Raw genomic sequence first — 17,728 nt, forward strand, 5'->3', positions numbered from 1 at the left:
ATATTCGTTGCGACAATTACAAATTACCAAAGAATTTTTCCTGAAGTATAGCAAAAAAAACAAAGACGAGATTCATTCCAAAGTTTTGTGGATATCACTGTACGATGAAACAAATAGTTTTGATGGTTTCCAATTTTTAAATCTAAGTAAAAATAATTTAAAACAATTTTTTTTTTCCAATGTAGGATGTTTAAAATTATAAAAGAGGGTCTGATCCGTTCCAATCTACAGATGCACCAGGCCACCGAGTTCTAAATAACATTTTTATTAATATTTTATACAGGGTGTCGTAATAAAAATGGAAATTAAGTGACGACTGTTCAATACCTGATACAGTGCTCTAGTGGATAGGGGTTCAAGGGCCCACCTGCCCCCCTTCTGATACAATACCTGATACAGTGCTCTAGTGGATAGGGGTTCAAGGGTCCACCTGCCCCCTCGTCAGTGTTCACGGTCAATCTATAAACAAAATATAAAATTAATCTCTAAATTAGATTCTTTCTGAATAATAATGACATTTTGATCATTTCTAACATAGAAAGATTTAATTTTACAATGCACATTTTTTAAAGTTGACTATTTTCCAAACGGAACTTTCTTTAAAGCAACCCCATGAGCAGCATTTACCAAGTATTCAAGTTTTTTTTTTATAAAAGTAATCCCTAGTGTGTATACATATGGACATGTCTAGCACTACAAAAATGGACAAGTCTAGCACTAAAAAGATGGACATGCCTAGCACTAAAAAGATGGACATGTCTAGCACTAAAAAGATTGACATGTCTAGCACTACAAAGATGGACATGTCTATAGTACTACAGTGAAACCCTTAATAACGAATACATCGAAAGAATTCATCAAATGTCGTATTTTTCACTTTCTGATATTTAGTTTTTTAATTAAATGATTATATGGAACTCTTTAAAACTGTTCCCGCATATTCATGGCTATTTATTTATTTTCGCAAATACTGAAATTTACGTAATATAGTATAAAACTCATTGAAAAATTGTCAAGACGACATTTGATAAATTCTTCCGATGTATTCGTTATTAAGGGTTTCACTGTACAAAAATGGATATGTCTAGTACAATGTATTAAAAGTAATTTCATCAAAACCTTTATTTACCTTATAATTCCATCCTGTCTCCCTAATCCGTCGTAGTAAAACAAATCAAATTTTGCCTAAACAAAAACTATATTTATAACTAAACTGTAATAAATATAATAAAGAATATCTATAAATAAATTGGTTAAAACCTTGACCTAGAACTGCTGATGATGTCAACAAAAAAATTAAAAATTAATTTTATACCTTGTGAATTCTACAAATATTTGAAAACACACACCAGAATCGTCTTATATAAATGTTGTTTTAAGATCCAAAACTCAAAAACAAATTCTTGAAAACAAGCCAAAATTGGTATAAAATACAATCCATTTTTTGTTCTATCAGAATGTTTGTTATATTCACCAACAATCAGTTATTTGCCTCTAATTTGTTTAATTATCAACAGATTTTTACAGTTTCTGAATTAAGTGGTTCAATATGGTACCTTTGATACCCAATTCGATACATTTTGAGTAATAATTTTTTCCGCTTGCATTAATGAAATATTCAACCTTAAAGGTAAAACCAAAGGTCGCGGGCCGGGTGCGCCACTTCAACCCGGTTGGGGTATTTTTGTATAAAGTGGAAAGCAACCCCCCCCCCCATCATGATTTTGCCCTTAGAGTTGAGATAGGAAAGTGTGATTCATGTCCCTAGTCTAGCTTTCAAGTCCTACTCATAAAAAATTAGATTTCTAACTAAATTTTTCAAAAATAGTTATTTTTACTTATGACAAATATAATAACATGTGACACATGTTATTATATCCATTTCTCAAGGAATTTTCCAATATATAAATGTTAGCCCTGTACATTTCTGATTTTTTTGAAACACGGACCCGCCGTTTGACCTTCACCGTACCCTATGCATCGAAAAAATATGTTTTTATCAAAATTTGTTCTCAGCTATAAAGTTGAAAAAGTTAAGAAGTTTTAGTTTTCGAATGTAAACCGCTTTTAAGTTATTTAGAAAAAACCACCCCCCAATCGTGATAGTCAAATTTGATTTTGAACTGATTTAAAAAAACATTAAGATAGATAGAAATTACTTTAGAAATCTCTGATTTTTTAATATATATAGAAAATTTTATTATTTAAATGTTTTACTTTAGAATACAATTTTAAGGCAAGAATGAAAGAGAGAGAGACATATATTTTTTTCTAAAAACGGGAAATTTTTCACGGTTTTATGGGTCCATTGTAATTAAGTTTGTATATAATACATATTTTTTATAGCAAAATTAAAAGATTAGGCCTAAGTTCTATTAATCTCAAAACCAGACTAAAAGGGACATGAAGGGCTTAAATGCATGATAGGATTAAATTGGGATAGTTACATATGAAGATTGTAATGTTACTTAGGTATTGATTCAAAATTTGTCAATTGCTCCTTTAGTCTTAAGGTTTAAACAAGGATGCTGTACGGTTCTGAAATGTTATGGTTAGATATACAGAAATTTATAGGCTGGGGACCCCAAACTAAGCTTTACTGCAGTACACTGACAGTACAGCGTGGGTAACAACTAAAGGTCCAGCCGTTGCGACCCTTTAAAGTTGACCCAGTTGTCTGCTTACCCTGTCTGCATGTGTATCTGTATTGAAGAGTATAGAGAAGTGAGATTCTGAGCAGATTACCCAGATAGGGTTCCAGGGATCCTTTAGGTTCTTTCCAACCTCAACAGACTTACACAGGGGTTAAAAATTAAATATAAATCATAAAAAATACCCCCAAAAAATGCTAGATTTAATCTTGTTAATTCTGTATATTCAATAAGAAGTTTCTAGAACAAAAAAAAATATACTAACAAATATTAAGCCTTTGAGGAAGGGGGGTCAAATTAAAAATTTTACTACACAAATCCATGTCTTCTAAGATTTGAAAAAAAAAAGCACTGTACTAAAAAAATGCATTTAATTCACATTTTTCAACCATTCCTTGTAATGTTCAAATAATGACAGAAATCCGATTGCACTTTTTCGCTTAACTCCCTAAAATAAAATCTGTTTATTATAACCCCTATGAAAGGTTTTTGCTTAACTCCCTAAAATAAAATCTGTTTCTTACCCCCTATGAAGGGTTTTCGCTTAACTCCCTAAAATAAAATCTATTTATTATAACCCCTATGAAAGGTTTCTGCTTAACTCCCTAAAATAAAATCTGTTTATTACCCCTTATGAAAGGTTTTCGCTTAACTCCCTGAAATAAAATCTGTTTATTACCCCTATGAAAGGTTTTCGCTTAACTCCCTGAAATAAAATCTGTTTATAACCCCTATGAAAGGTAACGAAGAACGGAAATGTTGTAAAATTAACGGCAAGAATCACTAAATATTTTGCTCGAACAATCAATGTTAAGAATCATTAAAATTCATTTATTAAATAACTCATTAAAAACTTCATTTTTTCCTGATAACCCCTAAGCATAAATTAATTAAATTAACAGATATGTCACCAGATGTCGTCTTTTCAAGATTTCAATGAATTTCAGTCATAATAACCCTGAGGCATAAGCCCAGAGGAATTTCGCGAAGTCGGCGTAGAATTACAAGACAGAGAGAGAGCCTGTTTTATACCGACTACGCAAAACTCCTCTGGGATTCTGCCTCAGAGTTATTGTGAACGAGTTTATTTGCGTCTGTTTTAATTTAAACCTATAATATTTTGGTAGTATATATGACTATGAAAAATAATGTGTTAACAAAACGGAACAAAACGTTTTTACGGATTAATGAAAAAATCCGAACTATTGTAAGTCGATAAGACGAAAATTTTGTTCTAAATTACAAAGAGATTGTTAGGGATTTGTGAGAAATAAGATTTGGTTCGTAATTTCGAACAAAATGATTTTTTAACCGTGAAGTGTGGATATTTTTAATAGTGTACATTTTTGAAAATGTTGTTTACCTTTAAAATGATTTCCTCTGAGAAGTGTACAGTATTGTCAAAAACATTAGATACTGCTTCTCCGATTAGAAGCAGATTCACCAACTCTGGAAAATTATTATTTTTTTATTAAACGGTAAACCTTTTTTTTGACGTTACAAAGCAAATTTTTTCGTTTGTATCAAAAACTGCATGGAATTTAAGGCAGTATTGTTTAAAACACTGCAGCTATAACTTAAAGTTAAAGCTCATACGAAAAATGAATAAAAGTAACGTTAATACTTGAGCATCTTTTAATATGTATTCAGTATTTAAACAATTGAAAAGTGTACCTTGTGTAATGTATTAAAGTTGTGTACATAAAAAACTGTACAATAAAAACTGTACATTAAAAACTGGTCATTAAAAACTGTACATTACAAACTGTACAGTAAAAACTGTACATTAAAAAATGTACAATAAAAACTGTACATTAAAAACTGTACATAAAAACTCTACATTTAAAACTGTACATTAAAAACTGTACATTAAAAACTGTACATTAAAAACTGTACATTAAAAACTGTACATTAAAAACTGTACAATAAAAACAATATATTAGTTGTGCAATAAACAGTTTACAGTTTATGTTGCGTTGTGAAATAAAAAAACTTTACAGATGTTTACAGTTTTTGTACAGTTGAAATAATGTACCCTGTAAATTGTGTACAGTAATTTTATAGTTAAAATAATGTACCTAGTGTACAGTAGTTGTAAAGTTAAAATAATGTACCCTGTAAATTGTATACAGTAGTTGTACAGTTAAAATATTGCACCTTGTGTACAGTAGTTGCACATTTAAAATAGTGTACCTTTTATACAGTAGTTGTATAGTTAAATTAGTGTACCTTGTGTACTGTAGTTGTACAGTTAAAATAGTGTACATTGTGTGCATTAGTTGTTCAGTTGAAATAGTATAAATTGTGTACAGTAGTTGAACAGTTAAAATAGTATACCTTGTGTACAGCAGTTGTACAGACAAAATAGTGTACCTTGTGTACAGCAGTAGTACAGGTAAAATAGTGTACCTTGTGTAAAGTAGGTATACATCTTAAAATAGTGTACCTTGTGTAAAGTAGGTGTACATGTTAAAATAGTATACCTTGTGAGTTGTGTGCAGTAGTTGTACAGATAAAATAGTGTACCTTGTGTACAGTAGTTGTACAGATAAAATAGTGTACCTTGTATACAATAGTAGTACAGGTAAAATAGTGTACCTTGTGTACAGTAGTTATACAGATAAAATAGTGTACCTTGTAGTAGTAGTACGGATAAAATAATGTACCTTGTGTACAGTAGTTGTACAGATAAAATAGTGTACCTTGTATACAATAGTAGTACAGGTAAAATAGTGTACCTTGTGTACAGTAGTTATACAGATAAAATAGTGTACCTTGTATACAGTAGTAGTACGGATAAAATAATGTACCTTGTGTACAGTAGTTGTACAGATAAAATAGTGTACCTTGTGTACAGTAGTTGTACAGATAAAATAGTGTACCTTGTGTACAGCAGCAGTACAGGTAAAATAGTGCACCTTGTGTACAGTAGGTGTACAGATAAAATAGAATACCTTGTGTACAGTAGTTGTACAGATAAAATAGTGTACCTTGTGTACAGCAGCAGTACAGGTAAAATAGTGCACCTTGTGTACAGTAGGTGTAAAGATAAAATAGTGTACATTGTGTACATTAGTTGTACAGATAAAATAGTTTACCTTGTATACAGTAATAGTACAGATAAAATAGTGTACCTTGTGTACAGTAGTTGTACATATTAGAGTAGTGTACCTTGTGTACAGTAGTTGTGCATATTAAAGTAGTGTACCTTGTGTACAGTAGTTGTACATATTAAAATAGTGTACCTTGTGTACAGTAGTAGTACATATAAAATAGTGTACCTTGTGTACAGTAGTTGTACAGCTAAAATAGTGTACCTTGTGTATAGTAGCTGTACAGTTAAAATAGAGTACCTTGTGTACAGTAGTTGTACATATTAAAATAGTGTACCTTGTGTACAGTAGCTGTACAGTTAAAATAGTGTACCTTGTGCACAATAGTTGTACATATTAAAATAATGTACCTTGTGTACAGTAGCTGTACAGTTAAAATAGTGTACCTTGTGCACAATAGTTGTACATATTAAAATAATGTACCTTGTGTACAGTAGCTGTACAGTTAAAAAAGTGTACCTTGTGTACAGTAGTTGTACATATAAAATAGTGTACCTTGTGTACAGTAGCTGTACAGTTAAAATAGTGTACCTTGTGCACAGTAGCTGTACATATTAAAATAGTGTACCTTGTGTACAGTAGTTGTACATATTAAAATAGTGTACCTTGTCTACTGTAGTTGTACATGTTGAAATAGTGTACCTTGTGTACAGTAGTTTTACAGGTAAAATAGTGTACCTTGTGTACATATTAAAGTAGTGTACCTTGTGTACAGTAGTTGTACATATTACAGTAGTGTACCTTTTGTACAGTAGTTGTACATATTAAAGTAGTTTAATTTGTGTACAGTAGTTGTACAGCTAAAATAGTGTACCTTGTATACAGCAGCAGTACAGGTAAAATAGTGTACCTTGTGTACAGTAGTAGTTCATGTTAAAATAGTGTACCTTGTCTACAGTAGTTGTATATGTTAAAATAGTGTACCTTGTATACAGCAGCAGTACAGGTAAAATAGTGTACCTTGTGTACAGTAGTTGTACATGTTAAAATAGTGTACCTTGTCTACAGTAGTAGTACATATTAAAATAGTGTACCTTGTGTACAGTAGTTGTACAGATAAAATAGTGTACCTTGTATACAGCAGCAGTTCAGGTAAAATAGTGTACCTTGTGTACAGTAGTAGTACATATTAAAATAGTGTACCTTGTGTACAGTAGTTGTACAATTAAAGTAGTGTACCTTGTGTACAGTAGTAGTACATATAAAATAGTGTTCCTTGTATACAGCAGCAGTTCAGGTAAAATAGTGTACCTTGTGTACAGTAGTAGTACATATTAAAATAGTGTACCTTGTGTACAGTAGTTGTACATATTAAAGTAGTGTACCTTGTGTACAGTAGTAGTACATATAAAATAGTGTTCCTTGTGTACAGTAGTTGTACATATAAAATGGTGTACCTTGTGTACAGTAGTTGTACAGTCAAAATAGTGTACCTTGTGTACATTAGTTGTACATATTAAAATAGTGTACCTTGTGTACAGTAGTTGTACATATTAAAATAGTGTACCTTGTCTACTGTAGTTGTACATGTTAAAATAGTGTACCTTGTGTACAGTAGTTCAGTTCAGGTAAAATAGTGTACCTTGTGTACATATTAAAATAGTGTACCTTGTGTACAGTAGTTGTACATATTAAAATAGTGTACCTTGTCTACTGTAGTTGTACATGTTAAAATAGTGTACCTTGTGTACAGTAGTTTTACAGGTAAAATAGTTTACCTTGTGTACATATTAAAGTAGTGTACCTTGTGTACAGTAGTTGTACATATTAAAGTAGTGTACCTTGTGTACAGTAGTTGTACATATTAAAGTAGTTTAATTTGTGTACAGTAGTTGTACAGCTAAAATAGTGTACCTTGTGTACAGCAGCATTACAGGTAAAATAGTGTACCTTGTGTACAGTAGTTGTACAGATAAAATAGTGTACCTTGTATACAGCAGCAGTACAGGTAAAATAGTGTAGCTTGTGTACAGTAGTAGTACATGTTAAAATAGTGTACCTTGTGTACAGTAGTTGTACATGTTAAAATAGTGTACCTTGTCTACAGTAGTAGTACATATAAAAATAGTGTACCTTGTGTACAGTAGTTGTACAGATAAAATAGTGTACCTTGTATACAGCAGCAGTATAGGTAAAATAGTGTACCTTTTGTACAGTAGTAGTACATATTAAAATAGTGTACCTTGTGTACAGTAATTGTACATATTAAAGTAGTGTACCTTGTGTACAGTAGTTGTGCGCTGCTAGAAGTGTTCCTTCAGAAGAATCAAAATCGGATCGAACTATTTCTACTCCTCTATTTAATTAGAATCCAATTACTGATGTGACTGACGTTGGTGCGTTTTTTATTCGTTGTTTGTTTTTATTTTATTTCAGAGTAAAAATTTGGCATAATGTATCAATAGAAAATGTTTTCAGGTTAAAATTAAGTCAGAAGTGGCACTTAACTTAACTGAAACTTAAAATTTATGTCGGAACTTTTCATTCTTTAGTTTTAGACTCCGTTCTAAAATTTTGGAAGTTTGATTCAAAACTATTTACAACACTAGATACAATCATCTAACGTGTGTGTGTACAACTCAGGACTGCCACGGGGCATGGTTTATGTACACATTTAACTGGAGTATTCCGTACTTACTCTGGTTATGCAGATTATAAAAACGACATTTCAGCAATCTTATATTTTTATTAGATGTTGTTCAATAGCAAATTTTTGTATCGTATAGGTACACTTCAACCCAGAACCTAGGAGACATTAAAAGAATTTTATAAAATGTCGTATTCTTAACCTCTACTGATAATGGAATGCTGCAGATGCTTAATTGTTTTAATTGAATAATTATATGGTGCTCTTTAAAGCTGTTTCTTTAATTAATGGCTACTCACTTATTTTTACAATTCCTAAGATTTAGGTATTATAATATAAATCCCATTGAAAAATTGTCAGGCCGACAATTTGTAAATTCTTTCGATGTCTTCGAAGTTCTAGGTTAAACTGTATCTAAAATTATAATTTGAGTCAAACAGTCGTGTTCTCACTTCACAGTTTTAAATAAAGATAAAATATAAAAAATAAAATATAGATTTTATGAAAGGTTGAAAATAAATTAATGAAATTGAAGCTTTGGACATTTACTATACGGTAAAAATTCCTTCCCGACAACGACGGAGGTAAAGTTAGGAAATATTTTATGAAAAACTTTGTCTAGGAATAATAGTAAGTTAAAATAGTCTTAAGTTGAAGATAAAAAAACGACGATATCTTCATGCATTGTTGTTTACAAATGTAAAGCTACAGTTTTTTAAGAGAAACAATTTTAAATTGGACATTTTTTAGAAATAATTTTTAAAGTTATTTAATTATTTCATGTTTTTATTTTATAAATTTGAATAAATTTTACCTTGTTAAAATACAAGAATAAATGAACGCCACCAGCGCATGATTTCCATTCTCCAGATAGTAATTCAAGTTCTCATGTACAAACTTGTACATCTCCGTACAGTCAGAGAATTTATAGTACACCATGTACTCACTGACCCCGTCCTTGTGAAGATACACGGAGCTTCCTGAATTCCTGCCACCATCCGTTAAGCAAACAAAGAACGGACCATTCTGAACAAAGATAACAAATATTCAGAGCTGAAAACTTTAGAGTTGCGGGTATCGAGATAAATGCTTTATCTCCTCTTTTTATTAGTCAGCAAATTAATTTGATTTTACATTAATAACTAGGAAAATTTTGTTAGAATGCAACTAATTATATTGTCCATTGCAAAAACCAAACAGCCAATTAGAAGCCTAGACTTTTTTTGCGCAATCAATGAGAAAACTCTCATCGTTCGGAACACAGCACGGATACCTTCAAAAGAGGAATAAGCAGAAAATCAAAAGTGTCCACAATGTATATAGAGTTTTGCAGATTTATCAATCAGGAATCAGGATTATCCAATCAGCTCAGAAGTAAGCACTATTGTAAATCTCTAGATCAAGCAATGATCTCATGCATCATATGCAGACCTACGAGTTAACCTATTTATTTGTCGATAGATCCCGTGTTGGACATAACCTTGCAGAGATAACTTTAACTGAGAGATCAATCAATGCATTTATCCTCAAATTTATTATCGAAAGAACTTTTGTCGTCTTTTATTTTATTTTATAGCTAACTGAGGGGTCCGGCGTTGCCCGTGAAAAAAATGTGAAAAAAATGCTGAAAAGAAATATTTAAAAAATATTTTGAAAAAAATTTGTTTAGCCTATAACACCCCCTGGCCACCCATGAGTGTCCACACAAAATTTCAGCCCAATCGGTGCAGCCGTTTGACCGGCTATAGACATTAGAAAATAGAAATTTTTTAAAAATTGCAAATTACAAAATTCTATATGGACATAACGTAAACGAAGTCACGAGGATCACATTCGTTCAACACTTAAACTGTTCCCTTTGTATATTTACTAAAATTCTCCAGTAAATACATCATCAAAATTTGTTAGTTTTATTCTTTTAAAATTCACAATTAAACGCAAGAAAGGAGGTAAAGATTAAAAAAAAAATTTAGAAATCATATTATAAGTTGACACCAAATAAAATAATTTAGAAAATTAGGGTTTCTGTTATTTTCATTAAAAAAACACAAAAATACAAAAGTTTTCATCGCAAAAAAATCAAATTAGTCGAATTTTTAACTGTACCTTATTCGGGGAAACGTTGTATATAATCTCTGTGAGTGCTGCAGCCAACGCATTTTTACGTTCTACATCGGAAGGGAAAAGAACACTTTTCCCCTGAAAAATTAAAACAAAATGTTTCATAATTTAATTTTTTTATCTTTTTTCATAATATTTTTTCTTACCTTGTTCACTGAAAACATTGAGCTTCCAATTTTGAGCACCTGAATAATTATTATAAATTATTTTATTTAGTTAATCTTTCAATTTGTGTTTGGCATGCAATTTCTCCAACGCAACTTCCCAGCAACAATTTAAATAGAATTAAATGAAAATATTTCCGTTTATAATATTATTCTAACTCAAAGTCAAATGCGCAAATTGAAAATAAAAAAATCGCAACTTTTTTAATTTGAAATGTTATTTGTTAAAGTTTGTTATTTTTTATTAGATATTTTAGAAATACATTTATTGCTTCTAGATATAAATACATGATACATAACGAGTGTATAAAAATGAGAGGAGGTCTTCTCTGCATTTAGAATCCAACGCAACTGATTTGCGGATTTTAAAATCCTCTTTCATCCCTTACAGCCCCTCAAGTCTAGTCTCGAGCAAGAGGGATTCGAGACTGATACATACATATCTCTTTCAACATGTTTACGTAAAATGAGTAGAAGAAGCTCTGGTTATGATTGATCATTACTCACAGATAGTTGTTTGTGAATTTCTGATCTGCCCCCTCCCCACATCATAATCTAACTGTTGTAAGGCTGGCCTGTGGCCATTTGAAGAGATCAGTTGTAGTGAAGGCTTGGCGGGCATAGATTCAACCTGTAGAGAACTGGCGTCCATAATATCTACGAGTGGGTTAAAGACGGTAGTTGAGTTGCTTGTTAGCTCCAAAAGTAGCTGTGTTATAGTCCTGAAAATCGTAATTTGGAGCCGTTAACGATCTAATATAATGTGGGACACCATGTTTTTTTATCTAAGGCCTATGGTGTGAAGTTAATAATTGATTGTCGTTTGTTAAATCATGAGCAGTCCCATTAAAGTTTGGTAAATCATGAATGCTACCTTTATAATAAAGGCTTGAACTACAGCTAGGACTCCACAGGGTCCTCCTTTATTCTGAACAAGACCGAACTTAAGAGACTCAACTCCATTCTCAAAACTAAATGCTTGATTCCTCCAACCCTCAGAATAGCTCCTGAATACAACAGGGTTTTCTTCAAATATAATTGATACTAAAGTCCATAAAACACACGTCACAAAAGACCATAACAGGTCGGGGTCCAAAAATTTAGTTTTTTCTAACTATTTTTCTATTTTTTAGAACTGAGTTTTTCCCACCAAACTCCGATTTTTTAATTCCTTGTACCTATTTATATTATGATGAATCAAATAGTCTAACTATCAGTGTATGAGATCAGAGCTGAAAACTTTAGAATGTGATATCCTAAATCCCGATCTGTTAATTAATCTGGAGATTAAATTCATGAGGTAAACAAGCAATATTTAATCTGGAGATTAAGAAAAAGAGTGGATCAAGCATTAATCCCGATATCCACCATTCTAAAGTTCCCAGCTCAGAATATTTAAGTTTATGGCAAAGCCAATTATATTTCCTTGAATTAATTAATCACAACAATTATTCCATATAACTCATTAAAGGGACTGTAAACGCAATTTTAAGTGAACTTCCGATTATAAAGTGGTAAGTCTGACTCACGTCTGTATAAGATAGACTTCTATCTCTCTCAGAATAATATCTTATTTGTGCTACCTAGAGACAATGAAGAAACTGTCAGATTTATGCACAACAATATATCAGATTAATTATTAAGGATGGCATAATATTCACATCATATTTTGAATTTTTAAATTTCACATCATAGATTTGTAAAAAAACTATCATTGCATTGGTTGCATCCAAACTTTTTACCAATGAGTTCAAAATTCAGAAGTTTTAAATTTTGCATATATGATTTTACCCACCTGTACTGAGAACCAAACATTAGTTCTTTGATATTCTTCAACTTTTCAGAATCAATCTTACTCCCCTAGATTATTTATTAATCAATTATTTTGTTCAATGGCGGCCAATTAAATAGAAAGCCATTTATGGCTTAATTGGTTCTGGTACAAATCAGTATATGTCATATAAAACTTAAAATGTATAATTGATATTTTACTTTTGTAGCAAAAATAAACAATAATAAATAAGGGTAACAGCGAAATGATTAAATGCTAGGTAACCCAAAAAGAATTTATAATATTCTTTATAATAAAACAGGACAATCGTATAAATGTTCCCTATAACCGGCCAAACGACTGGAACGAATGGGCTGAATTTGTATTGGGGACGCTTACGGGTATCCTGGGGTATTTTTTCTAAATTTTAATAAAATAGAAATTCCACTGGCAACGCCGGGCCCTTCAGCTAGTATATTATATAAAATATATATATTATAATTCTAACATTTAGAAATTTTCTACATTTCATAATTCTAACCTTTAAAATTTTTCTCTGCCTGGCGGAAGTGCTTTGAGGTCTAATATCGAGTTCATGATTCCCAGCTAATGAACTTTCAACATCCTGAACAAAATCCACTCTATATGTCCCCGAAAAATATCATCAATGAGTTCTCACTCACTGTGAAAAAGTTTTTTTTCTTATGCATATTAAACTAGATATTTTTTATCAAAACTTGTCAAATATTTTTAAAAAGCAATAATTTTTTACCTCAAGTTGCATACTTTCTTTAATCTCATTCTTGAACACATTTTGTTCTTGATCAGGGCTTTCTTCAGGAGCATTATTAAACCAGTTATCCAACCTACAGTAAAGCATTATTAAACCAGTTATCCAACCTACAGTATAGCATTATTAAACCAGTTATCCAACCTACAGTATAGCATTATTAAATCAGCTATCCAACCTACAGTATAGCATTATTAAACCAGCTATCCAACCTACAGTATAGCATTATTAAACCAGTTATCCAACCTACAGTATAGCATTATTAAACCAGTTATCCAACCTACAGTATAGTATTATTAAACCAGTTATCCAACCTACAGTATATAGTATTATTAAACCAGTTATCCAACCTACAGTATAGTATTATTAAACTAGTTATCCAACCTACAGTATAGCATTATTAAACCAGTTATCCAACCTACAGTATAGTATTATTAAACCAGCTATCCAACCTACAGTATAGCATTATTAAACTAGTTATCCAACCTACAGTATATAGTATTATTAAACTAGTTATCCAACCTACAGTAAAGCATTATTAAACCAGTTATCCAACCTACAGTATAGCATTATTAAACCAGTTATCCAACCTACAGTATAGCATTATTAAACCAGTTATCCAACCTACAGTATAGCATTATTAAATCAGCTATCCAACCTACAGTATAGCATTATTAAATCAGCTATCCAACCTACAGTATAGCATTATTAAACCAGTTATCCAACCTACAGTATAGTATTATTAAACCAGTTATCCAACCTACAGTATAGCATTATTAAACCAGTTATCCACCTACAGTATATAGTATTATTAAACCAGTTATCCACCTACAGTATATAGTATTATTAAACCAGTTATCCACCTACAGTATATAGTATTATTAAACCAGTTATCCAACCTAGAGTATAGCATTGTTAAACCAGTTATCCAACCTACAGTATAGCATTATTAAACCAGTTATCCAACCCACAGTATAGCATTATTAAACCAGCTATCCAACCTACAGTTTAACAAAGAAAAAAAGCTAGTCTAAGAAAAATCTAGGGAACCATAGATGTAAGAATAATGACTCAAGGAATTCGAGTAAAGTCGTATTTGTGATCTTATTCGTTGTGGGTAAACCTGTCAGGCTGTACATGAACAATCAGAAATAACAATTATAATCGACCTAAGACAGGGAATAGTAATAAAGGTAAAAGAAATGGCGCTAGTCTGGCATGTGAAAGCCAGTCGGACTGCTTTGCAGACAAATTCGGTAAACCTTACATACACTCTTTTGGTAAAGATACACAACATGACTACAGTTAAGAAAATTGCAGAACAATGTTGTCAATTATGATTAAGCTCATGAATAACGAGTATTTTATATTGTACACTCAATCAAATTATTTTCTTTGCATGAAAGATTTGCTTATAGATTTGACTTAAATATATAAATAATATACTACATGTCAGTATATTAAGCTTATTTTTAAGTAAACAATTAACAATAAACAAATGTACTTTCCTAGGCTGTACTGAACTGTATATACCTACAGTACACTACACACCTTCGGTTCGGTAAATTTTACACACACTCTTTTGGTACAGATACACACACACGAAGTTTCCGCTCCCTGACCTAAGAGTGTTCATTTGTTCAGTTTGCTGCGCCAGTTTGGCACTTCCTATTTGTCGTCTTTGAGCAGCTTGATCCTCAATCACAGCGATTTCTGAATGTCGGCTTTGAGCAGTCTGTTCTCTGTTAACAGGGCCGTTTGTAGGTCGTCTTTGAGCAATTTGTTCTGTTTGTAGGCTATCCAGCTTCTTTCTAAAATATATTTACTTTTATTTTAATTTTTTATATATTACTAGCTGAAGGGCCGTGGTAAAAAAAATGAAAAAAAAATTAATTTTTTAAGTCTTTTAATTTTAAGCCCCAGGCCACCCATGAGTTTCAGCAAAATTTTTTAGCCAAATCGGTCCAGCCGTTAGGCCGGCTATAGACAACATATATATATATACATACGAATGTCTTGCTTTATTATATAGATTATATATCTAATCATTACAGTCATTATTATTAAGTTATTATTATTATCACTATTATTGTTATTATNGGGGGGGGGGGGGGGGGGTGGATTTTTTCAAGTAGTGATAATTTTCCATTTTCTAAAGATTTGCGGAACATTTTACAGGTTTTTTAAATACTTCAATGTCACAAAAGCCTGATGGCCCGAAGTTTCAAGGAACCCATGCTTTATAAAATAAAAGAGATAAACTAAACAATTTACAATTAACAATTCTTACGAAACTGCGTTAAGGATTTTTCTTTTTTAATGTAATCAAGTGATATCCTTTACCTCGTCCAGCAACATTAAAATCCCCGGATTCTGGTCGAGATCGTTGATGTCGTCTTCGCCTAGCTTCCTCCTTATTTAAATACGTTTTTTTAAGATGAAATTATCCTAATTCATTTTACATGTGAAAGTAACTGTAAGCGCAATTTTAAGGAGCTTTATCTGACGAATTAATGTGAAACATATTGTCACTTTTGGATTAAAACATATTTTGATGAATGCTATATATTTTCCTGCAGTACAAATTTGCAAGAAACTTTAGTAGAGAAACTTCAAATTTTAAAATTATAGTCTGATATCCAATATAATCCAAGGGTACTGTTGTAAATCGGAAATAATCATCTTTGTAAGTATAGCCTTGAAATTACGCTGTTGGTCCCTTTAAGAGAATATAGCAGGGGTCCATATAATTCCCAAAATGCTGATTTTCTCGATCCCAAAATAATTTTTTGCCCCCAACTATGCCCCCAATTGTAAAAAAATGCCCCCAATTAAAAAACATTTTTAAATTCCACTAACACATTTGCCCCCATTGCCCCCAATTAAAAAATGCCCCTTATTAAAAAAACATTTTCAAATTCCAATAACACATTTGCCCCCAATTGCCCCCAATTTAAAAAAATGCCCCCAACTAAATAAAAATGCCCCCATTTCTTTTTAAATTATCATTTTAAAAAAATGTTCCCCCATTTCTTTCAAATTTGTCAATCCCAAATGGGACCCCTGGAATCTAGACGTATTTTCAAGTAATTTAAATCCTTATGTTCGAGTAATTTTTTGTAAATTTTGTAATTTTTTTGATCGAGAAAAGTCCGCAAGTGACTTTTACAGTTACATAATTAACGTTTGAATATACAAAGGATTCAAGGGTATTGTTGTGAATCGAAACGTCTTCGCTCTTGATGCAGTCTCTATAATTTAAAAAATATACCTGGATGTTTGTTGGGCTAATATCGAAGGATACCGAATGGTTCCTAAAAAATTACAAAATAATATAATTTTTCCAAAAATCTTGTAACTCTTATAAAAGCATAAAACATCATAGCTGAACTACTGAATTCAGCCGGACACTCCCTCTAATAGACTTTCTGTGTTTCTTTATGATAATTGCATTTTTCTTCAAACTTGGCTTTTCCCCTGACTAATATCTCCTTTAAAATGGTTTGAGCCAAGACAACTTGAGGGATATACTCTGGAGTCTCCCAACCTTAAAAGGTCTACCCATCACAATGTTTTGGTAATTTGAAAAAACTCACATTTTTACAAGAAGAATTGTTTGCGCACTTTTCACGATGCAAAATTTGGTTATACTTTTATTAACATAAACAAACAACTGAACTGGAATGTACTGCAGTATACAATCGTATGTTTACAATCCACATTAAGTTTCTATCTAATTATCAATACCAATTTTTAATTATCTACAGTTTACTACCACAAAGAAATACGATCACGCTCCATACAAGTGTACAGCATTGGATACGTAACATATTGTGATGTACACAACCGACCACCCTATTAATTAATTAATAGGGAGGTCGGTTGTGTACAATGTTCATCTGTTACCTCTTCGTTTTATTACTCTATGTTCTACTGAAACTATGGTGTGGTATATGCCTCATATTTATTGGTCTATTTAAAGTAATATAAATTAAGTCTGAAAGTTATCTTGCTTTTCCAGAGATTTCTGGTTCTCATTGTGTATATTTTGTAGTTTAACTGTACAGGTATTTAAAAAAATGGAATTTTAAATCTAAACTCCACTTTGACGATATTTTTTCCCGATAAAACAGTGGAGTCAACAATCAATTTGCTTTATTTCTGGCTGATGCAATTTCTCACTGTGGAAAAAATCATTTTTTGTGGATAAAATTAGTTTTTACCTCAAGGTAGTCAATGGCATCTCATCTTTTTAGTTCATTCATCTGAAAACGTTTCTATCTTATAAATTAAAAACTTTATTGTTGGTTTTACTTCCCAATACGTACGAACACTTTTTCCTGTTATTTTGTCAAAAATGGAAAAATGTGTAATATCATTCATTAAATTATTTTAAGAAAATAATTACCATTCCTCAGAATTAATGATTGAACACATAATTCACTATATGCTATATATATTTAAAGAAGCTATGAAAGTTAAACATGTATACTCACTTAGAACAATATCTGCAGCATAGATTAATTAAAAT

General features: G+C 31.4%; 1 protein-coding gene and 1 long non-coding RNA gene across 2 annotated transcripts; both read right to left on the reverse strand.

The window, feature by feature from the left end:
- Positions 1 to 177: 177 nt before the first annotated feature.
- LOC111697403 (probable ubiquitin carboxyl-terminal hydrolase MINDY-4) lies at positions 178 to 15,434 on the reverse strand. Its single transcript, XM_023467415.1, has 16 exons — positions 15,406 to 15,434; positions 14,820 to 15,008; positions 13,180 to 13,273; positions 12,949 to 13,032; positions 12,432 to 12,496; positions 11,511 to 11,643; positions 10,619 to 10,657; positions 10,458 to 10,550; positions 9,166 to 9,377; positions 7,984 to 8,060; positions 4,015 to 4,100; positions 3,046 to 3,099; positions 2,686 to 2,793; positions 1,130 to 1,185; positions 391 to 459; positions 178 to 251 (listed from the first exon to the last, which is right to left on the reverse strand). The coding sequence occupies exons 1-16, from the start codon at positions 15,432 to 15,434 to the stop codon at positions 197 to 199; spliced, it is 1,443 nt and encodes a 480-aa protein (XP_023323183.1). The 3' UTR covers positions 178 to 196.
- Positions 15,435 to 15,537: 103 nt separating this feature from the next.
- On the reverse strand, positions 15,538 to 17,475 carry LOC111697415 (uncharacterized). The gene is made up of 3 exons (XR_002764283.1): positions 17,421 to 17,475; positions 16,469 to 16,511; positions 15,538 to 15,610 (listed from the first exon to the last, which is right to left on the reverse strand). It is a non-coding gene; the product is annotated as an uncharacterized LOC111697415 (long non-coding RNA).
- Positions 17,476 to 17,728: the final 253 nt, after the last annotated feature.

Source organism: Eurytemora carolleeae, unplaced genomic scaffold (assembly GCF_000591075.1).
Source record: "Eurytemora carolleeae unplaced genomic scaffold, Eaff_2.0 scaffold197, whole genome shotgun sequence".
NCBI classification, from domain to species: Eukaryota; Metazoa; Arthropoda; class Copepoda; order Calanoida; family Temoridae; genus Eurytemora; species Eurytemora carolleeae.